The sequence below is a fragment of the Engystomops pustulosus genome, chromosome 8, assembly GCF_040894005.1.
Source record: "Engystomops pustulosus chromosome 8, aEngPut4.maternal, whole genome shotgun sequence".
In the NCBI taxonomy this organism is placed as follows: domain Eukaryota; kingdom Metazoa; phylum Chordata; class Amphibia; order Anura; family Leptodactylidae; genus Engystomops; species Engystomops pustulosus.
Genome location: NC_092418.1, coordinates 18,127,872 through 18,152,541, shown reverse-complemented (window position 1 = coordinate 18,152,541; position 24,670 = coordinate 18,127,872). Strand labels below are relative to the sequence as shown.

The window sequence follows — 24,670 nt, the reverse complement described above, 5'->3', positions numbered from 1 at the left end:
GGAGGAAGATGGCGGCCGCCACAAGTCAGCGAGGACAATGGCTGCTGGGTTGTGGAGGTGATCCGTGTATAGGGCCCCATACTGGGATCCATCCATGGGCTGTATATATAGAGGGAGTCACCAGCCCCCATATCCCCCAACAAGTAACAAGCACATTATAAGCTTTGCAGAGATATTCTTCCTGTTTCACAAAAATCCATTGTTTTTGAGAAAATGTTCCAGGCACCGTGATTGTGGTAATCTCCTTCTATTTGTTATCCATGGTCTCCTTCCTTCTAAAATCAACTTTTTTACAATTATGCTAATGAGCTGAGGGCTCTGTGGGCGTTACCACAGCACTTCCGTGTTGCAGCTTCACAGGAGCACTTCTTCCCTACCACTGTGTGAGATTACACCAGGCAGAGTGAGGAGGAATATGCTGAAGAAGCAGAACAGGGAGACAGTGTAACAGCCTGTGAAGCTACAGTACAGAGATGCTCTGGTAACACCCTCCAGAGGCCTTCTGCTTCATTAGCATAATTGTATAAGTTGATTTTAGAAGGAAGGAGGCCATGGATAACAGCTATAAGACAATTACCACAGTCACGGTGCCTGGATCTATGAGTAATGTGTCTCCGGTTTATCAGGATGGATTCTGATGGGAGATTTCCTTTAAAGTTAAATGTTGTTTTTTTTTTTTTCTAAAATGATCACTGGGAAACAGGAACAATAAATCTGGGAATCTTATAAATGTCTGATCGGTGAGGGTCCCGATGTCCCCACATTTGGATCAAGTGACACCGCGGTTCTGTTGGACTGGATTAGGCAGCCAGGTTGCGACCTGCAATTGAATAACCAGCAGTGATGATAAATTATCCAAAATAGCAAAATTTATTAAATTTTGGTGAAAAATCTGCACAATTCTTCTTGATTTGTTGAAGCCCCCATGGATCATAAAACCCCTGGTCGAAAAGCATGCGGCTAATGGACGGAATTTCCAGGCAGAAGGGTTTAGATTTTACGGTTTGCACAGAACAGAACAGCTGGGTCGTGTTTTGCAGGGAATTCCCGACACATAACACAATAGCGCTGAGCATTACTGAAAGCAGCAGGTTGCACTGGATGCTGGATCCAACAATTCATTGAGAGCAATGGACGGGATCCAGACGTAGCTGTGCTGCGGCCACCCTCCCCCCTGACATTTTATATCTAAACCTTTTAGTATCAAAGTTACTGGACCCTTGATAAGATGGTGTTCACACTGGTGTCGCCTGAGAATGTAGCAGAGCTGAGTTTATCATACTAAGCATGATTTATCATTTTCTATGATTGGGTAAAATTCCCATGCAGTACCTTTTCTCACCAGCGGCTTTGTAGAGCCATCTTTTCCATAGCAATCAATGTAACAGCGCCCCCCAGCCATAAGATCATAGTTTAGGTAAATTGTGTATGGAATTGGTTGTGTGCAGTAATGAGGGTGTCATTCAGAAGACCCCTCTTAAAGGGGCTCTATACTCTATGTACCAGGTGTAGACTCTTATTAATGCTTGCTTGGACTTGAAGGTAAAGGCCAAGAGCGAGACTGGAAATATTTCTTGAGTCCTTCCAGATTGACGGGTGGGAAGTACGGGGCCATCCTCTTCCGTATCCACCACTTGCCTTCGGAGGAATGTTTACCCCAGATACGACTGAATTTGTATCTGAAGTGCTCTCCTCGGATCCACCTGTAGGGGGCAGAAGAAGGAGAAACATGAAGAGTTATAAGATCAGGGGAATCCTGCTCTCTAAAAGTGACCATTAATAATTCTTTATATAGCGCACACAGATTACGCAGCGCTGCACAAATCAGTCCCTGTCCCCAATGGGGCTCACAATCTCATCAACCTAACAGTAAGTTTGGGAGTGTGGGAGGAAACCGGAGGACCCGGAGGAAACCCACGCAAACACAGAGAGAACATACAAACTCTTTGCAGATGTTGACCTGGGTGGGATTAGAACCACTCAGCCACCGTGCCGCCCGACCATTGTACATCCCTCCTTCTGGTCCCCCCCCCAGCGATAATTAAAAATCATCTTACATTCTTGATCTACAGCTTCCATGTTTCCCTGGTAACAGAGAAACCACATGTAGTCAGATCCTGCTGTCACATTCCCTTCCATTTGTCCCCAACTACTTCCTAATTTACCATATATTTCAGAACGAAGGGGGAGGTGGTGTGACTGCCTGATCTGACTACACATTGGGTTCGTAGTCTGTTACATTAGATAAAAAAAATATAATTTTTTTTTTTGCAAAACGGGTATATTGTTACAGGAAATCTACCATCAAAATCCAACATATCCAGGGACCGTGACTGTAACAATCTTCTTATATTTCTTATTCTCCTTCCATCTAAAAATCAACTTTTACAATTATGCTAATGAGTCAGAAGGGTCCTGGGGGATTCTCACCGCTGTAGCTTCACAGGCTGTTACACTGTCTCCTCTGCTCACTCATCCCTCTGCCTCATGTAATCTCAATTGAAGGGAGGAAGTGCTCATGCACTGTGTAACAACCTGTGTAACTACCGCAGAGAGGGGCTCTGGTAACACCCACCAGGAGATCTTCTGGCTCATTAGCTCTATTTTAAAAGTTGCTTTTGGAAGGAGGCCATGGATAACAAATATTAGAAGATACCACAGTCACGGTGCCTGGATCTATCGGTTTTATCATGATTGATTTCCTTAAAAGAACTGGAGCTGCAAAAAAGAGTTTGAGACCTAAAAAGACCCCCAGTGGTCACATGATCAAAAAGTTGGGTAACAATATGGCGTCCGTAACAAACTGATACCTGAATGTGGTGTATCTCTGTATCAGTGCTGAGTAATGGGGAACAATGAGGAGCCTAAAGGTCACACAGACCCCCAGTGACTCCATTTAAAGGGGCATTCCTGCTGCTGCGGCCCCTCTTGTAGTGAGTAGTTAGCCCGGTAGCAGCTGCGCGGAGGGACGCGGGTCGTATCACATAAGCGGCCTGGTGTTATGACATCTTCCAACTGTACGCGTTAAAAATTAGAAGCAATATTTGAGTATTTGGGGAGGAGGCGGCGGAGGGGGGTAAATCTCACAGACAGCTGTAATTAGTTCCAGAGGGCAACAGCTGTCCCCCCGGCCGAACAGCTGAGAGGTTTTTGGAGGGAAAAACAGGAACTGTGTTTTCTGTCAAAATTAACGACCTGACAAGGGCAGCGAGGGTGGGGAGTAAGCCGAAACATGAGTTTTATTATTCCGTCCCTGCCTTTAATAGACGTGATTTGCTATTTTTTTTGGGGGTGTATCTGGAGACCTCTTTGCAGGGTTTCCCTCCTAATTGTAAATCAAAGCGAGGCCTCGGGTGCAGAGACATAAATTCATTACCTGACGGCTTCTCAGCTCGGGATACAGAGTCATCCCCCTGCGGGAAAAAAAAAGTCTCCCGCAATTAATAGGTGGGATTTTTTTTTTTTTGGGATCTCGCATTTCGCCCTAATTCCTCAGGGGCCGAGGTGAGATGTTTTCGGCGATGGAAAGGCGTGCGCGTATATCACGGGCGCTAATAAACCGCGTCAGGTCAAAGAGGCTGGTTAATTGGCGCTTAAATGGGGGGGGGGGGGACTCTGGGAGCTGAGTAATAATAAATTGTGAATAATATAGCTCTGTCTGTGTTGTAGTGATAAGGGGGTCTGGTAATGAGAGAGAGCACGAGCCCTTAAAGGGGATGTTTCAGTATTAAACATATGATATGCCTTTAATATGTTGCAGCATCTTCTATTGGTTACAGCTCCATCCACAATGTAGCATACTGCAACTCAGCTAGCACTGAAGAGTATGGGAGCTAAGCTGCAGTACCTCAGTATGGCCACTACACTGTGGATGGCGCCGTCTAATACTGGCTATGGCTGTTGCTTGAGGCCCTCACATCTCATACTAATGACCTATCAATAGGATATCAATAATCAATAACCTCTAATGATTGGGTAATATTCTTGTTTTCTTAGCGTATCAAAATTCTCACCAGTTTTAAGATCTCTGATTTCTGTGGGTGAAATAGGAACACGGATCAACTAGCTTACTAACACTAACTGATACTTCACAGCTGAGGGTTTGTTACAATTGTAGATGCTGTGTCAGCTACATACATGTGCAGTAATAATCTCCGCACTGTGACAATGTGTCAGTCTGTATTGTCTATCTCAAAGAGAAACTGGAAACAACTGTAACAAATCCACGGTTTATTAGGACTTTAATAGGTCAAGGGGTCTACCCTTAGTGACCACTAGAGGGAGCTCAGCAGCTTGCTGTATACTGTTTATCCATTGAACTCAAGTATAACAAAGTATGCAGTAAACTCCAAAACGACCTCTAGTGGTGGCTTAAAGTATGCAGTAAACTCCTTCTAGAGGTGACTGTATATACAGTATGCAGTAATCTCCTGAGCTCTCCCTAGTGGTGGTTGTATATACAGTATGCAGTAATCTCCTGAGCTCCCCCTAGTGGTGGTTGTATATACAGTATGCAGTAATCTCCTGAGCTCTCCCTAGTGGTGGCTGTATATACAGTATGCAGTAATCTCCTGAGCTCTCCCTAGTGGTGGTGTACATACAGTATGTAGTAATCTCCTGAGCTCCCTCTAGTGGTGGCTGTATATACAGTATGCAGTAATATCCTGAGCTTCCTCTAGTGGTGGCTGTATATACAGGATGTAGAAATCTCCTAAACTCCCTCTAGTGGTGGCTGTATATACAATATGTAGAAATCTCCTAAACTCCCTTTAGTGGTGGCTGTATATACAGTATGCAGTTAATCTCCTGAGCTCCCTCTAGTGGTGGCTGTATATACAGTATGTAGAAATCTCCTAAACTGACTCTAGTGGTGGCTGTATATACAGTATGCAGTTAATCTCCTGAGCTCCCTCTAGTGGTGGCTGTATATACAGTATATAGTAATCTCCTGAGCTCCCTCTAGTGGTGGCTGTATATACAGTATGTAGAAATCTCCTGAGCTCCCATTAGTGGTGGCATTAAATACACCAGGTGGCAATCTTCTGAACTTTCACTAGTGGTGGCTGTATATACAGTATGCAGCAATCTCCTTAGCTGTCTTTAGTGATGGCTTAATATACAGTATGCAGTAAACTCCGGAGCTCCCTCTAGTGGTGGCTGTGTATACAGTAATCTCCTGAGCTCCTTTTAGTAGTCGCTGTATATACAGTATGCAATAAACTCCTGAGCTCCCTCTAGTGGTGTTTGTATATGCAGTATGTAATAATCTCCTGAGCTCCCCCTAGTGGTAGCTATATATACAGCATGTAGTAATCTCCTGACTTCCCTCTAGTGGTGGCTGTATATACAGTATGCAGTAATCTCCTGAGCTTCCTCTAGTTGTAGCTCTATATAAAGTATGCAGTAATCTCCTGACCTCCCTCTAGTGGTGGCTCAATATACAGTATGCAGTAATCTCCTGAGCTCCCTGTAGTGGTGGCTCTATATACAGTATGTAGTAATCTCCTGAGCTCCCCCTAGTGGTGGCTGTATATACAGTATGTAGAAATCTCCTACCACTCACTCTATTGGTGGCTGTATAAACAGTATGCAGTAATCTCCTGATCTCCCTCTAGTGGTGGCTGTATATACAGTATGCAGTAATCTCCTGATCTCCCTCTAGTGGTGGCTGTATATACAGTATGCAGTAATCTCCTGAGCTCCCTCTAGTGGTCGCTGTATATACAGTATGCAATAAACTCCTGAGCTACCTCTAGTGGTGGCTGTATAAACAGTATGCAGTAATATCCTGAGCTCCCTCTAGTGGTGGCTGTATATACAGTATGCAGTAATCTCCTGATCTCCCTCTAGTGGTCGCTGTATATACAGTATGCAGTAATCTCCTGAGCTACCTCTAGTGGTGGCTGTATATACAGTATGCAGTAATCTCCCGAGCTCCCTCTAGTGGTGGCTGTATATACAGTATGCAGTAATCTCCTGAGCTTCCTCTAGTGGTCGCTGTATATACAGTATGCAGTAATCTCCTGAGCTTCCTCTAGTGGTGGCTGTGTATACAGTATACAGTAATCTCCTGATCTCCCTCTAGTGGTGGCTCTATATACAGTATGTAGTAATCTCCTGATCTCCCTCTAGTGGTCGCTGTATATAGAGTATGCAGTAAACTCCTGAGCTACCTCTAGTGGTGGCTGTATATACAGTATGCAGTAATCTCCTGATCTCCCTCTAGTGGTGGCTGTATATACAGTATGCAGTAATCTCCTGAGCTTCCTCTAGTGGTGGCTGTGTATACAGTATGCAGTAATCTCCTGATCTCCCTCTAGTGGTGGTTGTATATACAGTATGTAGTAATCTCCGGGCTCCTCCTAGTGGTGGCTGTATATACAGTATGTAGTAATATCCTGAGCTCCCTCTAGTGGTGGCTGTATATACAGTATGTAGTAATCTCCTGAGCTCCTCCTAGTGGTGGCTGTATATACAGTATGCAGTAATCTCCTGAGCTTCCTCTAGTGGTGGCTGTATATACAGTATGCAGTAATCTCCTGATCTCCCTCTAGTGGTGGCTGTATATACAGTATGTAGTAATCTCCTGAGCTCCTCCTAGTGGTGGCTGTATATACAGTATGCAGTAATCTCCTGAGCTCCTCCTAGTGGTGGCTGTATATACAGTATGCAGTAATCTCCTGAGCTTCCTCTAGTGGTCGCTGTATATAGAGTATGCAGTAATCTCCTGAGCTACCTCTAGTGGTCGCTGAATAAAATCAGAATTTGATAACTGTACTCAGTTTGTGTAGGGGATTTAGAGCTCAGAGAGTTCCATCCACTTTATTTAGAAATGAAATACAACTTGAAATGGCAAAGCATTTAAGTGTGGACAATCCCTTTAAATGTGATACTGTGCTTGTGTTAAAGTGCTGCAGTACTAAGGTGACATGAAGCAGGGCTCTGGTGGATTTAATGTAAGGCGGTGGTGTAACCTCATACAGGACCGGACTTGGCACGGCCCCAGGCTGTGATTATCTGACTTGTTGAGCAGGCCACAGTATTAGGCAATAAAGCAAAATGAACAATAAAGTGGAAAGCACTCTCACTTTTGTGAGTCCTCTGGTAATTCCTTTAATGTTGCAGTAGCTCTAGTGATGGGGCTTATGTAGTCCCCCCCGACTAGTACTACACCGACTCCGCAACTGTCAGCATGGGGGTGTCTGAGGAGGTCACTAAGATGGGATTACAAGTAGATGATCATGGGTTTACTAGTGGCAGCTACTTAAAGGGGTTGTCCATTTTAGAAAACCTATACTCATATAACCCTTAAAGGGATTTTGAGTGAATAGCAGGGGGTGGGTGCTCCTTATCTCTTTCCTTATCTCTCGCTCTGGAGGACCCATCCTGTCCACATAACCAACTGATTTGCACAGACATTGTGTAGTACTCTGTTTCTCCAGTGGTGGCGCTGCAGGGAAACTAAACAGATACTATTCCACAGATCAGGGCTGACCTGTGGGGATCCAATAGGGAGACAAAGGGGTAGTTCAAAAGAATACAGCAGGGATGAGAGGAGATCTCCTCAAGGCTAAAGCCGCGTTCACATGCAGCGTTTGTGTTGAGTTTTGAAATGTAACGCAAAGGCTTTGAGGGAGGGGCTTACGCGATGGTAGATGTGTTTCTAGTAAACTGCTTGTGATAGAGAACAAGCTCCATGTGTTGTGCGCCGTCTATGATAGGGGAATCCTTTTCTAAACGCAACGCCAGCGCTGAATGTGAACGCGGCCTAAAGCGACGTTTTCTGTAAACGTTTAGTGGCAGTACCATTTTTCACCACTATGAGCAGCGCCCCCTAAGAGTCTCATTTTCCACTGCAGTCTCCGCACAGCTCTGCAGCCACTCACCTGGGGGGTTCTTTCTCCTGGAAGGGGTTAAAAGCGAGAAGCGAGGTGGCTGCGGGATCATTGGCCAGGAGCTTCCCAGCGAGATGTATCACCCACTCATTCTGCTCATACGTCTGATATAACAAGGAAGAAACACAACGTCAGGTTAGTAAGTAACTCAGGGTCAAAAATAGAGGAAAAAGAAATCTATATTTATAATGATACAATGACTCTATAGCAGCTTTCACAGTGCAGTACCCGCAGGCAGCCAGCAAGGGGCGCTGTAATCAGATTGTAAAAGCAGAAGAAAAATACCGGCTAACCAGAGTTTCTATATTGATACCCAATATCATTGATATGAAGCAGCTCTGAGGAGAGGTGTAACCAGACCTTTGTGTATGTTGTTAGTAGCAGCAGGACTGTGACAATGGATACATTCACACTGCTGTGCTGTCTGCAATTAACTTCTCAACAGTTAATAAACAAGCCACTTAGCACACAGGGTCGGGATTTTGAAGAAGCTAAATCCAGAGAGATTAGAGCAAAGCAGAGAGAGGATACACTTGGAAAAGCTACAATCCTGGAATATGAAGCCATGCTGCTGCTGCTGCTACTAACAACATATAGAAAGGTCTGATTGCACATCTCTCCAAGGACAATATCTAATACTGTCTCCAGTGAGCACAGAGCACAGCAGTGAGAGGACACACAATTCCGAAATATAAATCCATATTGCACAGTCCTGCTGCTACTAACACAACCCTGGTAATCAGTCTATCCTGTGGTTCAGTGTGGTGTAAAGGCTGCAGAGAGTACATGGCGCATGTGTATAAGAGTGTCTCCATCACATTCGGGCACATTTACTTACCCGTCCGGAGAAGTTCACCTAAAGTGCATTGTCCGTGTATAATGCCCGATATCCTGCATGTGTCGCTTCCCCGCTCAGGTCCCCGGAGTTCACCTTCTTCTTCCTGGTGCATGTAAGGGCTTGATCTTGCTACACAACTTGAAAGTTAAATCCCGCGCTCAGTCCGAATCAGTCGGATCGTCTGATGGCCACGCCCCCAACACAATCCCAGCGCAGACACCTGTTAAATACCTGTCCAAGTCCGAAAAAAGTGACTAGCGCGACCATTTGTGTAAGAACCCAAAGAATCACTTCCTTTATTTACACCCCATGGAATGAATGTTTGCGGTTCACAATAGACTGCGCTGTGTTTGTGTAATGCAGACTGTGGTAGCAGCAGCTTGTGGAGTGTTTGGAGCGTGCAGATACATTGTATCGGGCAGTGTAACATGCTGCACATGTGGATAGTCCCGTGTATGTGTGTAGTAAGAGGTGATTGTCCTGTTACTGTCAGCGCCACCTGGTGGCTAGTGCCCCTGCTGCACCTATATAGCATCTCCTGCCAGTCTTCTCCCCACTCGGGGTGGATGAGTCATGCTGAGCGGGCACAGGGAGGTGCGAGCCAGTCCCGCAGACGTGTTTATGGCGGGAGCGGATTCCCTTGGGGATTCCCGGAGACGCGGCGGTGGCGTTCGGTGTGGGATATGTGTCAGGGCGCTGCCCGCGCACATTCGCTCCTCGCTTAGTTTACGACGTGACTCCGGCTTCTTGCTTTGGCAGCGACGTCTCGCTGGGTAGAGGGCACGGCCAACTTATAACTATGGACACCAGTTGGCAGAGGGCGCCCCGATCCGGCGTGTGACCAGCCCTAGACATTAACCTCTTCCCGACCTATAGGGGCAGACACGGCCGTGTACATGTGGGATGATGGCAGAGGGTCATGCTCTGCACACATCCCCCCCTTGTCCAGTTTCGAGGACTCATCTTCAGGACGTTCAGAACTCGTCTGAAGCCAAGTGTAATTACATAGACTGAACACTGGTGGAAATGGTGGCGCTGCAAGGAAAGGGAAGGCTTAAAGGGGAAGTGTAAAGAATAAATGTGTTGTATCCACAAAAAGTTATCACATATCCATTGCTGGTGGTCAGATGTTGAGAGTTGTAGTTTTGCAGGATACTGGATGTTGTAGTTAAGACTAAGAGGAGCTCCAATGATCAAAAGACTAGAGGTCCCCTAACTCTTAAAGGGCTTGGACTGACTGGTTATGTTATCCCCCTTTCAGCAGGGAACACCCTTGACTCCATACACCATAAATCCTACACCTAACATCATACACCATGTATTATACACTATACATCCTACACCACACATCATACACCATGTATTATACACTATACATCCTACACCACACATCATACACCATGTATTATACACTATACATCCTACACCACACACATCATACACCATGTATTATACACTATACATCCTACACCACACACATCATACACCATGTATTATACACTATACATCCTACACCACACATCATACACCATGTATTATACACTATACATCCTACACCACACATCATACACCATGTATTATACACTATACATCCTACGCCACACATCATACACCATGTATTATACACTATACATCCTACACCACACATTATACACTATACATCCTACACCACACATCATACACCATGTATTATACACTATACATCCTACACCACACATCATACACCATGTATTATACACTATACATCCTACACCACACACATCATACACCATGTATTATACACTATACATCCTACACCACACACATCATACACCATGTATTATACACTATACATCCTACACCACACATCATACACCATGTATTATACACTATACATCCTACACCACACATCATACACCATGTATTATACACTATACATCCTACGCCACACATCATACACCATGTATTATACACTATACATCCTACACCACACATTATACACTATACATCCTACACCACACATCATACACCATGTATTATACACTATACATCCTACACCACACACATCATACACCATGTATTATACACTATACATCCTACACCACACACATCATACACCATGTATTATACACTATACATCCTACACCACACATCATACACCATGTATTATACACTATACATCCTACACCACACATCATACACCATGTATTATACACTATACATCCTACACCATGTATTATACACTATACATCCTACACCACACATCATACACCATGTATTATACACTATACATCCTACACCACACATCATACACCATGTATTATACACTATACATCCTACACCATGTATTATACACTATACATCCTACAACACACACATCATGCATCATACACCACACACACCATGCACCACACACCACACATACCATGCACTGCACACCACACACACCATGCACCACACACCACACATACCATGCACCACACACCACACATACCATGCACTACACACCACACACACCATGCACTACACACCACACACACCATGCATCATACACCACACACACCATGCACCACACACCACATACCACACACACCATGCATCATACACCACACACACCATGCATCATACACCACACACATCATGCATCATACACCACACACACCATGCACCACACACATCATGCATCATACACCACACACACCATGCACCACACACACCATGCATCATACACCATGTATTATACACTATACATCCTACACCACACATCATACACCATGTATTATACACTATACATCCTACACCAGGTATTATACACTATACATCCTACACCACACACATCATGCATCACACACATCATGCATCATACACCACACACACCATGCACCACACACCACACATACCATGCACCACACACCACACATACCATGCACTACACACCACACACATCATGCACTACACACCACACACACCATGCACCACACACCACACACACCATGCACCACACACCACATACCACACACACCATGCATCATACACCACACGCATCATGCATCATACACCACACACACCATGCATCATACACCACACACATCATGCATCATACACCACACACACCATGCACCACACACACCATGCATCATACACCATGTATTATACACTATACATCCTACACCACACATCATACACCATGTATTATACACTATACATCCTACACCATGTATTATACACTATACATCCTACACCACACACATCATGCATCATACACCACACACACCATGCACCACACACCACACACACCATGCACTACACACCACACACACCATGCATCATACACCACACACACCATGCACCACACACCACACACACCATGCATCATACACCACACACATCATGCATCATACACCACACACACCATGCATCATACACCACACACATCATGCATCATACACCACACACACCATGCACCACACACACCATGCACCACACACACCATGCACTACACACCACACACACCATGCACTACACACCACACACACCATGCATCATACACCACACACCACATGCACCACACACCACATGCATCATACACCACACACATCATGCATCATACACCACACACACCATGCATCATACACCACACATACCATGCACTACACACCACACACACCATGCACTACACACCACACACACCATGCATCATACACCACACACCACATGCACCACACACCACACACACCATGCATCATACACCACACACATCATGCATCATACACCACACACACCATGCATCATACACCACACATACCATGCACTACACACCACACACACCATGCACTACACACCACACACACCATGCATCATACACCACACACATCATGCACCATGTATTATACACTATACATCCTACACCACACGCACCATGCACCACACACCACACACACCATGCATCATACACCACACACATCATGCACCATGTATAAAACAACCCCCAGCATACTTCAAAATCACATCTCACTGTAAGCTGCAAAACTACAACCCCCAACATACTGAAAAACAACAACTCCCAATATATGGCATAACTACAACTCCTAGCATGGCACAAGATTCCAACTGCCTGGCAGCTGCATATCTACATCTCCCAGCATGCTGCTAAGCTACAACTCCCACCATGCCAGACTACTACATCTCCCAGTGTGCTGCATAACTCCAACCCCTAGCATTCTGCAAAGCTACAACTCCCACTCGCCACATTGCTACATCTCCCAGTGTGCTGCAGAACCACAACTCCCAGCATGCTGCATAACAAAATCTCCCTGTGTGCTACAGAACCACGACTCCCAGCATGCTGCATAACTACATCTCCCTGTGTGCTACAGAACCACGACTCCCAGCATGCTGCATAACTACATCTCCCAGCATGCTACAGAACCACGACTCCCAGCATGCTGCATAACTACATCTCCCAGCATGCTACAGAACCACGACTCCCAGCATGCTGCATAACTACATCTCCCAGCATGCTACAGAACCACGACTCCCAGCATGCTGCATAACTACATCTCCCAGCATGCTACAGAACAACGACTCCCAGCATGCTGCATAACTACATCTCCCAGCATGCTACAGAACCACGACTCCCAGCATGCTGCATGAGTACCTCTCAGGATTCCACATAGCTAAATCTCCCAACATGGTAGTAGTTGTAGTTCTGTCACACAGGTCGGAGACTACCATCCTCTAATAGTTTTCATGGCCTAAATGACGCCAGTGGCACTGTGGCCTTGGCCACAGGGGGGCGCTGTGCCAGGGGTGTTATGGGTGCGGCAGATGGCCCCCATCAGATGCTGCTGGCTTGTGTCAGGATGTGAGGTGTGAATGAGACTGGCACAGGGCGAGAGGCTGTCAGACACTGCTGCATTGTTCTGGGCGCACGTTCCTGACTGGCAGGGGCAATCCCAGCCCCGTGCGCGGCCATCAGGCCTGCATCTGCAGGAGGCGCTCACCCCCTGGGGACACCCTGACGCACCACCCTCAGCCTGAGGGGGGCGTATATTCCACAAACTTTCTAATACACTTTGTGACTCTAGTTCTGATTACTTAGGGTTTGTTACAATGTATCAGGACAGCAGTGTTACTTATACGTATTATTAGTCTATGCTGCTTGTTTGCTAGTAATATCTGCTTGTGGGAAAGCTGGGTGAGAACCAATATGGCTTCCATTTCCAATCACATACTGGGTTGTCACTCAGCTTTCCTACAGTCTGTTATAAAATTACTTAGGAAAGCTGGAGGGCGTGTCCTCACACTGCTGTGCTCTGTTCTCTCTGAAGCCAGTGTTATGTATTGTCCTTGAAGAGAAGTGTAATCAGACCTTTGTGTGCGTTGGTAGTAGAAGCTGGACAGTGATATATGGATTTCTGCTCCAAGACTGAACTGGGGGGGGGGGAGGATTTCCTCACACTGCTGTGCTCTCTGCAGCCAATGTTGTCCCTGGAGAGATGTGAAATTAGACCTTTGAATGTGTTGTTAGTAGCAGCAGGGCTGTGATATATGGATTTCTATTCCAGAATCTTGCAGGGAGTGTGTCCTCACACTGCTGTGCCCTGTGCTCTCTGCAGCCAGTGTTAAGAATGGTTACTGGAGAGAAGTGTAATCAGACCTTTGTGTGTGTTGTTAGTAAAAGCAGGACTCTGATATATGGGATTTCTACCCCAGGACTGCACTGGAGGGATTTCCTCACACTGCTGTGCTCTGTGCAATAAAATGCACCATAGCTTCTTTCACTTTGCTATTCCGTAAACGTCTGCTGTAGCATTTAACCAGAACTTGGCTAAAGCCGAGAGCCTAAACAGAGGGGAGGAGCAGGTCAAAGCAGAGCGTTCAGAGTGCAGCAGGGTGAGGAGACGCCCGCACTGAACTTGAAGCAGGTATTAACTCCCACAAGAGCCAAAAAGAAGAATGTACTAAAAATTAGGATTTACCAATTCTTCTCCAAAATAAGCTTTTTTAAGTGCAGTAGGGGGTGTGTCCTCACACTGCTGAGTATTTTGCTGCTCCACTGCCCTGAGTAAAAGCAGAGAGGAGGTGACAAATGCCCTGTGTGAGTATGAATGGGCACGTATACCATGTGGGTGACCCAGGATACTACTGTGGGGGACACCCCTGGGTCCACTTGCTGCATTGTATAAGAGGCCAATATATGCACATTCACATTGTGACCGCGCCACCCAGTGACAGGCACAGCGACACGAGGGTCTGTGCCATGAATACGTAGCCCCTCCCCCAGCGCCTCTCCTCTGGGGGGCCGCTGTGTTATTCCTGGACTCTGCCCCACATGGTAATAAGAGCCTCTTCTGCCCTGAGGGGTCCATCATTGTAGTAAAAGGGATTCATTTAACCCTTTTGGGTCGAGGCATCAATAGGGCCGGTGTAAAATTATTAAAGAGGGTGCCCCCTATACATATTCTAATCTTTTCCTGGGAAAGCTGGGTGCCCAACCAATATGGCTGCCTATATTATATCTATGTGGCTATTCCCCCTCCTTTATATTCAGTAGAGCATCTCCCCCCTCCTATACTGCTGTACAACTAAGCACATTGCCATTCATTACCTGGGAAAGCTGGGTAAGCTGACTGTGATATGTGCATTGGGTGACAACATGACCTATAGTTGTACGCATTTCTGAATGGCACCCAACTTTCCCAGGATACTTGACCAGGAAAAAAAATATCAATACAGATAATGGATTTCCATGTAGTACCTCATGTCACCTGCGGGGGAGCTGTAGGGAAAGTGCACACTTATTACCAGGTTCTAGTAAGTGTGCAGGTTACATACAGCTCCCCCGCAGGTGACATGAGGTATTGTATTATGTGTCTGTAAGTAGTCACCGGGGTTGCTCTCTGCGTTGCCCTTGGATATGACATAAACCTGCATGTCTGTTGACATGTGGGTAACATACACACCTTGTAGACATCACATTCACCTCAGGATGGAAAATTCCTTTAAAGGGCTATTCCTCCCACGAAGACAAATTTCTTATATGTCCTCAAGATAACAAAATAACACGTTCTCTAATTCACTGTTCTAACAAAAATGCAGCATTTCACAACCGGTCTCTATCAGTCCTGCTGTACACAATTTCAGTTGCCCCTAGACACGACCCTGTAACGACCCAGACTTAGGTTGGGACGCCATCTTGGATTTCTATGTGACGGCCATGGTGCTGAGTTTCTGTCTCTCTGCCCCCTCTGACTCTTGCCCCGCCCCACACTCTAGCCCCACCCCTTCAGTCCAGGACGGAGCTCACAGATACATTCAGCGGTGTCAGGGGGGCAGCAGTGTCAGGAGGGACAGCAGTGTCAGGAGGAGGAGGAGTTACAGGAGGCACAGCAGTGTCAGGAGGGGCAGCAGTGTTAGCAGTGACAGGAGGGGGAGGAGTTACAGGAGGCACAGCAGTGCCAGGAGGGGCAGCAGTGTTAGCAGTGACAGGAGGAGGAGGAGTTACAGGAGGCACAGCAGTGTCAGGGGGGACAGCAGTGTTAGCAGTGACAGGAGGGGGAGGAGTTACAGGAGGCACAGCAGTGTTAGGGCAGACAGCAGTGTTAGCAGTGACAGGAGAAGGAGGAGTTACAGGAGGCACAGCAGTGTCAGGAGGGACAGCAGTGTTAGCAGTGACAGGAGGAGGAGGAGTTACAGGAGGCACAGCAGTGTCAGGACAGACAGCAGTGTTAGCAGTGTCAGGAGGGGGAGGAGTTACAGGAGGCACAGCAGTGTCAGGGGGGACAGCAGTGTTAGCAGTGACAGGAGGAGGAGGAGTTACAGGAGGCACAGCAGTGTCAGGACAGACAGCAGTGTTAGCAGTGACAGGAGGAGGAGGAGTTACAGGAGGCACAGCAGTGTCAGGATAGACAGCAGTGTTAGCAGTGACAGGAGAAGGAGGAGTTACAGGAGGCACAGCAGTGTCAGGAGGGACAGCAGTGTTAGCAGTGACAGGAGGAGGAGGAGTTACAGGAGGCACAGCAGTGTCAGGGGGGACAGCAGTGTTAGCAGTGACAGGAAGAGGAGGAGTTGCAGGAGGCACAGCAGTGTCAGGAGGGACAGCAGTGTTAGGACAGACAGCAGTGTTAGCAGTGACAGGAGGAGGAGGAGTTACAGGAGGCACAGCAGTGTCAGGAGGGACAGCAGTGTTAGCAGTGACAGGAGGAGGAGGAGTTACAGGAGGCACAGCAGTGTCAGGGGGGACAGCAGTGTTAGCAGTGACAGGAGGAGGAGGAGTTACAGGAGGCACAGCAGTGTCAGGACAGACAGCAGTGTTAGCAGTGACAGGAGGAGGAGTTACAGGAGGCACAGCAATGTTAGGACAGACAGCAGTGTTAGCAGTGTCAGGAGGGGCAGCAGTGATAGCAGTGTCAGGAGGGGGAGGAGTTACAGGAGGCACAGCAGTGTCAGGGGGGACAGCAGTGTTAGCAGTGTCAGGAGGAGGAGTAGTTACAGGAAGCACAGCAGTGTCAGGGGGGACAGCAGTGTTAGCAGTGACAGGAGGAGGAGGAGTTACAGGAGGCACAGCAGTGTTAGGACAGACAGCAGTGATAGCAGTGTCAGGAGGGGGAGGAGTTACAGGAGGCACAGCAGTGTCAGGGGGGACAGCAGTGTTAGCAGTGTCAGGAGGAGGAGTTACAGGAGGCACAGCAGTGTCAGGACAGACAGCAGTGTTAGCAGTGACAGGAGGAGGAGGAGTTGCAGGAGGCACAGCAGTGTCAGGAGGGACAGCAGTGTTAGGACAGACAGCAGTGTTAGCAGTGACAGGAGGAGGAGGAGTTACAGGAGGCACAGCAGTGTTAGGGCAGACAGCAGTGTTAGCAGTGACAGGAGGAGGAGGAGTTGCAGGAGGCACAGCAGTGTTAGGATAGACAGCAGTGTTAGCAGTGACAGGAGAAGGAGGAGTTACAGGAGGCACAGCAGTGTCAGGAGGGACAGCAGTGTTAGCAGTGACAGGAGGAGGAGGAGTTACAGGAGGCACAGCAGTGTCAGGGGGGACAGCAGTGTTAGCAGTGACAGGAAGAGGAGGAGTTGCAGGAGGCACAGCAGTGTCAGGAGGGACAGCAGTGTTAGGACAGACAGCAGTGTTAGCAGTGACAGGAGGAGGAGGAGTTACAGGAGGCACAGCAGTGTCAGGAGGGACAGCAGTGTTAGCAGTGACAGGAGGAGGAGGAGTTACAGGAGGCACAGCAGTGTTAGGACAGACAGCAGTGTTAGCAGTGTCAGGAGGGGGAGGAGTTACAGGAGGCACAGCAGTGTCAGGGGGGACAGCAGTGTTAGCAGTGACAGGAGGAGGAGGAGTTACAGGAGGCACAGCAGTGTCAGGGGGGACAGCAGTGTTAGCAGTGACAGGAGGAGGAGGAGTTACAGGAGGCACAGCAGTGTTAGGACAGACAGCAGTGTTAGCAGTGACAGGAGGAGGAGGAGTTACAGGAGGCACAGCAGTGTTAGGGCAGACAGCAGTGTTAGCAGTGTCAGGAGGAGGAGGAGTTGCAGGAGGCACAGCAGTGTTAGGATAGACAGCAGTGTTAGCAGTGACAGGAGAAGGAGGAGTTACAGGAGGCACAGCAGTGTCAGGAGGGACAGCAGTGTTAGCAGTGACAGGAGGAGGAGGAGTTGCAGGAGGCACAGCAGTGTTAGGATAGACAGCAGTGTTAGCAGTGACAGGAGGGGGAGGAGTTACAGGAGGCACAGCAGTGTCAGGACAGACAGCAGTGTTAGCAGTGACAGGAGGAGGAGGAGTTACAGGAGGCACAGCAGTGTTAGGGCAGACAGCAGTGTTAGCAGTGTCAGGAGGAGGAGGAGTTGCAGGAGGCACAGCAGTGTTAGGATAGACAGCAGTGTTAGCAGTGACAGGAGAAGGAGGAGTTACAGGAGGCACAGCAGTGTCAGGACAGACAGCAGTGTTAGCAGTGACAGGAGGAGGAGGAGTTGCAGGAGGCACAGCAGTGTCAGGAGGGACAGCAGTGTTAGGACAGACAGCAGTGTTAGCAGTGACAGGAGGAGGAGGAGTTACAGGAGGCACAGCAGTGTTAGGATAGACAGCAGTGTTAGCAGTGACAGGAGGGGGAGGAGTTACAGGAGGCACAGCAGTGTCAGGACAGACAGCAGTGTTAGCAGTGACAGGAGGAGGAGGAGTTGCAGGAGGCACAGCAGTGTCAGGAGGGACAGCAGTGTTAGCAGTGACAGGAGGAGGAGGAGTTGCAGGAGGCACAGCAGTGTTGGGATAGACAGCAGTGTTAGCAGTGACAGGAGGAGGAGGAGTTGCAGGAGGCACAGCAGTGTCAGGAGGGACAGCAGTGTTAGCAGTGACAGGAGGGGGAGGAGTTGCAGGAGGCACAGCAGTGTCAGGAGGGGCAGCAGTGATAGCAGTGTCAGGAGGGGGAGGAGTTACAGGAGGCACAGCAGTGTCAGGGGGGACAGCAGTGTTAGCAGTGACAGGAGGGGGAGGAGTTACAGGAGGCACAGCAGTGTCAGGAGGGACAGCAGTGTTAGCAGTGACAGGAGGAGGAGGAGTTACAGGAGGCACAGCAGTGTCAGGAGGGACAGCAGTGTTAGGACAGACAGCAGTGTTAGCAGTGACAGGAGGAGGAGGAGTTACAGGAGGCACAGCAGTGTTAGGACAGACAGCAGTGTTAGCAGTGACAGGAGGGGGAGGAGTTACAGGAGGCACAGCAGTGTCAGGAGGGACAGCAGTGTTAGGACAGACAGCAGTGTTAGCAGTGTCAGGAGGGGGAGGAGTTACAGGAGGCACAGCAGTGTCAGGAGGGACAGCAGTGTTAGGACAGACAGCAGTGTTAGCAGTGTCAGGAGGGGGAGGAGTTACAGGAGGCACAGCAGTGTCAGGGGGGACAGCAGTGTTAGCAGTGACAGGAGGAGGAGGAGTTACAGGAGGCACAGCAGTGTCAGGACAGACAGCAGTGTTAGCAGTGACAGGAGGAGGAGGAGTTACAGGAGGCACAGCAGTGTCAGGATAGACAGCAGTGTTAGCAGTGACAGGAGAAGGAGGAGTTACAGGAGGCACAGCAGTGTCAGGAGGGACAGCAGTGTTAGCAGTGACAGGAGGAGGAGGAGTTACAGGAGGCACAGCAGTGTCAGGGGGGACAGCAGTGTTAGCAGTGACAGGAAGAGGAGGAGTTGCAGGAGGCACAGCAGTGTCAGGAGGGACAGCAGTGTTAGGACAGACAGCAGTGTTAGCAGTGACAGGAGGAGGAGGAGTTACAGGAGGCACAGCAGTGTCAGGAGGGACAGCAGTGTTAGCAGTGACAGGAGGAGGAGGAGTTACAGGAGGCACAGCAGTGTCAGGGGGGACAGCAGTGTTAGCAGTGACAGGAGGAGGAGGAGTTACAGGAGGCACAGCAGTGTCAGGACAGACAGCAGTGTTAGCAGTGACAGGAGGAGGAGTTACAGGAGGCACAGCAATGTTAGGACAGACAGCAGTGTTAGCAGTGTCAGGAGGGGCAGCAGTGATAGCAGTGTCAGGAGGGGGAGGAGTTACAGGAGGCACAGCAGTGTCAGGGGGGACAGCAGTGTTAGCAGTGTCAGGAGGAGGAGTAGTTACAGGAAGCACAGCAGTGTCAGGGGGGACAGCAGTGTTAGCAGTGACAGGAGGAGGAGGAGTTACAGGAGGCACAGCAGTGTTAGCAGTGACAGGAGGAGGAGGAGTTACAGGAGGCACAGCAGTGTTAGGACAGACAGCAGTGATAGCAGTGTCAGGAGGGGGAGGAGTTACAGGAGGCACAGCAGTGTCAGGGGGGACAGCAGTGTTAGCAGTGTCAGGAGGAGGAGTTACAGGAGGCACAGCAGTGTCAGGACAGACAGCAGTGTTAGCAGTGACAGGAGGAGGAGGAGTTGCAGGAGGCACAGCAGTGTCAGGAGGGACAGCAGTGTTAGGACAGACAGCAGTGTTAGCAGTGACAGGAGGAGGAGGAGTTACAGGAGGCACAGCAGTGTTAGGGCAGACAGCAGTGTTAGCAGTGACAGGAGGAGGAGGAGTTGCAGGAGGCACAGCAGTGTTAGGATAGACAGCAGTGTTAGCAGTGACAGGAGAAGGAGGAGTTACAGGAGGCACAGCAGTGTCAGGAGGGACAGCAGTGTTAGCAGTGACAGGAGGAGGAGGAGTTACAGGAGGCACAGCAGTGTCAGGGGGGACAGCAGTGTTAGCAGTGACAGGAAGAGGAGGAGTTGCAGGAGGCACAGCAGTGTCAGGAGGGACAGCAGTGTTAGGACAGACAGCAGTGTTAGCAGTGACAGGAGGAGGAGGAGTTACAGGAGGCACAGCAGTGTCAGGAGGGACAGCAGTGTTAGCAGTGACAGGAGGAGGAGGAGTTACAGGAGGCACAGCAGTGTTAGGACAGACAGCAGTGTTAGCAGTGTCAGGAGGGGGAGGAGTTACAGGAGGCACAGCAGTGTCAGGGGGGACAGCAGTGTTAGCAGTGACAGGAGGAGGAGGAGTTACAGGAGGCACAGCAGTGTCAGGGGGGACAGCAGTGTTAGCAGTGACAGGAGGAGGAGGAGTTACAGGAGGCACAGCAGTGTTAGGACAGACAGCAGTGTTAGCAGTGACAGGAGGAGGAGGAGTTACAGGAGGCACAGCAGTGTTAGGGCAGACAGCAGTGTTAGCAGTGTCAGGAGGAGGAGGAGTTGCAGGAGGCACAGCAGTGTTAGGATAGACAGCAGTGTTAGCAGTGACAGGAGAAGGAGGAGTTACAGGAGGCACAGCAGTGTCAGGAGGGACAGCAGTGTTAGCAGTGACAGGAGGAGGAGGAGTTGCAGGAGGCACAGCAGTGTTAGGATAGACAGCAGTGTTAGCAGTGACAGGAGGGGGAGGAGTTACAGGAGGCACAGCAGTGTCAGGACAGACAGCAGTGTTAGCAGTGACAGGAGGAGGAGGAGTTACAGGAGGCACAGCAGTGTTAGGGCAGACAGCAGTGTTAGCAGTGTCAGGAGGAGGAGGAGTTGCAGGAGGCACAGCAGTGTTAGGATAGACAGCAGTGTTAGCAGTGACAGGAGAAGGAGGAGTTACAGGAGGCACAGCAGTGTCAGGACAGACAGCAGTGTTAGCAGTGACAGGAGGAGGAGGAGTTGCAGGAGGCACAGCAGTGTCAGGAGGGACAGCAGTGTTAGGACAGACAGCAGTGTTAGCAGTGACAGGAGGAGGAGGAGTTACAGGAGGCACAGCAGTGTTAGGATAGACAGCAGTGTTAGCAGTGACAGGAGGGGGAGGAGTTACAGGAGGCACAGCAGTGTCAGGACAGACAGCAGTGTTAGCAGTGACAGGAGGAGGAGGAGTTGCAGGAGGCACAGCAGTGTCAGGAGGGACAGCAGTGTTAGCAGTGACAGGAGGAGGAGGAGTTGCAGGAGGCACAGCAGTGTTAGGATAGACAGCAGTGTTAGCAGTGACAGGAGGAGGAGGAGTTGCAGGAGGCACAGCAGTGTCAGGAGGGACAGCAGTGTTAGCAGTGACAGGAGGGGGAGGAGTTGCAGGAGGCACAGCAGTGTCAGGAGGGGCAGCAGTGATAGCAGTGTCAGGAGGGGGAGGAGTTACAGGAGGCACAGCAGTGTCAGGGGGGACAGCAGTGTTAGCAGTGACAGGAGGGGGAGGAGTTACAGGAGGCACAGCAGTGTCAGGAGGGACAGCAGTGTTAGCAGTGACAGGAGGAGGAGGAGTTACAGGAGGCACAGCAGTGTCAGGAGGGACAGCAGTGTTAGGACAGACAGCAGTGTTAGCAGTGACAGGAGGAGGAGGAGTTACAGGAGGCACAGCAGTGTTAGGACAGACAGCAGTGTTAGCAGTGACAGGAGGGGGAGGAGTTACAGGAGGCACAGCAGTGTCAGGAGGGACAGCAGTGTTAGGACAGACAGCAGTGTTAGCAGTGACAGGAGGAGTTACAGGAGGCACAGCAGTGTTAGGACAGACAGCAGTGTTAGCAGTGACAGGAGGGGGAGGAGTTACAGGAGGCACAGCAGTGTCAGGAGGGACAGCAGTGTTAGGACAGACAGCAGTGTTAGCAGTGACAGGAGGGGGAGGAGTTACAGGAGGCACAGCAGTGTCAGGAGGGACAGCAGTGTTAGCAGTGACAGGAGGAGGAGGAGTTACAGGAGGCACAGCAGTGTCAGGAGGGACAGCAGTGTTAGGACAGACAGCAGTGTTAGCAGTGACAGGAGGAGGAGGAATTACAGGAGGCACAGCAGTGTTAGGACAGACAGCAGTGTTAGCAGTGACAGGAGGGGGAGGAGTTACAGGAGGCACAGCAGTGTCAGGAGGGACAGCAGTGTTAGGACAGACAGCAGTGTTAGCAGTGTCAGGAGGAGGAGTTACAGGAGGCACAGCAGTGTTAGGACAGACAGCAGTGTTAGCAGTGACAGGAGGGGGAGGAGTTACAGGAGGCACAGCAGTGCCAGAGGGACAGCAGTGTTAGGACAGACAGCAGTGTTAGCAGTGACAGGAGGAGGAGGAGTTGCAGGAGGCACAGCAGTGTTAGGATAGACAGCAGTGTTAGCAGTGACAGGAGGGGGAGGAGTTACAGGAGGCACAGCAGTGTCAGGACAGACAGCAGTGTTAGCAGTGACAGGAGGAGGAGGAGTTACAGGAGGCACAGCAGTGTTAGGGCAGACAGCAGTGTTAGCAGTGTCAGGAGGAGGAGGAGTTGCAGGAGGCACAGCAGTGTTAGGATAGACAGCAGTGTTAGCAGTGACAGGAGAAGGAGGAGTTACAGGAGGCACAGCAGTGTCAGGAGGGACAGCAGTGTTAGGACAGACAGCAGTGTTAGCAGTGACAGGAGGAGGAGGAGTTGCAGGAGGCACAGCAGTGTCAGGAGGGACAGCAGTGTTAGGACAGACAGCAGTGTTAGCAGTGACAGGAGGAGGAGGAGTTACAGGAGGCACAGCAGTGTTAGGATAGACAGCAGTGTTAGCAGTGACAGGAGGGGGAGGAGTTACAGGAGGCACAGCAGTGTCAGGACAGACAGCAGTGTTAGCAGTGACAGGAGGAGGAGGAGTTGCAGGAGGCACAGCAGTGTCAGGAGGGACAGCAGTGTTAGCAGTGACAGGAGGAGGAGGAGTTGCAGGAGGCACAGCAGTGTTAGGATAGACAGCAGTGTTAGCAGTGACAGGAGGAGGAGGAGTTGCAGGAGGCACAGCAGTGTCAGGAGGGACAGCAGTGTTAGCAGTGACAGGAGGGGGAGGAGTTGCAGGAGGCACAGCAGTGTCAGGAGGGGCAGCAGTGATAGCAGTGTCAGGAGGGGGAGGAGTTACAGGAGGCACAGCAGTGTCAGGGGGGACAGCAGTGTTAGCAGTGACAGGAGGGGGAGGAGTTACAGGAGGCACAGCAGTGTCAGGAGGGACAGCAGTGTTAGCAGTGACAGGAGGAGGAGGAGTTACAGGAGGCACAGCAGTGTCAGGAGGGACAGCAGTGTTAGGACAGACAGCAGTGTTAGCAGTGACAGGAGGAGGAGGAGTTACAGGAGGCACAGCAGTGTTAGGACAGACAGCAGTGTCAGCAGTGACAGGAGGGGGAGGAGTTACAGGAGGCACAGCAGTGTCAGGAGGGACAGCAGTGTTAGGACAGACAGCAGTGTTAGCAGTGACAGGAGGAGTTACAGGAGGCACAGCAGTGTTAGGACAGACAGCAGTGTTAGCAGTGACAGGAGGGGGAGGAGTTACAGGAGGCACAGCAGTGTCAGGAGGGACAGCAGTGTTAGGACAGACAGCAGTGTTAGCAGTGACAGGAGGGGGAGGAGTTACAGGAGGCACAGCAGTGTCAGGAGGGACAGCAGTGTTAGCAGTGACAGGAGGAGGAGGAGTTACAGGAGGCACAGCAGTGTCAGGAGGGACAGCAGTGTTAGGACAGACAGCAGTGTTAGCAGTGACAGGAGGAGGAGGAGTTACAGGAGGCACAGCAGTGTTAGGACAGACA

General features: G+C 49.5%; 1 protein-coding gene across 2 annotated transcripts in view; it reads right to left on the bottom strand.

Annotated features, from left to right (window-relative positions):
• Window positions 1-870: 870 nt before the first annotated feature.
• Window positions 871-24,670, bottom strand: part of LMF1 (lipase maturation factor 1) — a 299,716-nt gene continuing 275,916 nt past the window's right edge. The window contains exons 10-11 of one of the 2 annotated variants that reach the window (XM_072119946.1): window positions 7,887-7,999; window positions 871-1,703 (exon numbers count right to left, since the gene is read on the bottom strand). In XM_072119946.1, the coding sequence (XP_071976047.1) occupies window positions 1,520-1,703; window positions 7,887-7,999 (297 nt within the window). In that variant the 3' untranslated portion in view covers window positions 871-1,519. The remainder of the gene's footprint in view (window positions 1,704-7,886; window positions 8,000-24,670) is intronic. The other variant, XM_072119948.1, reaches the window with a different exon arrangement.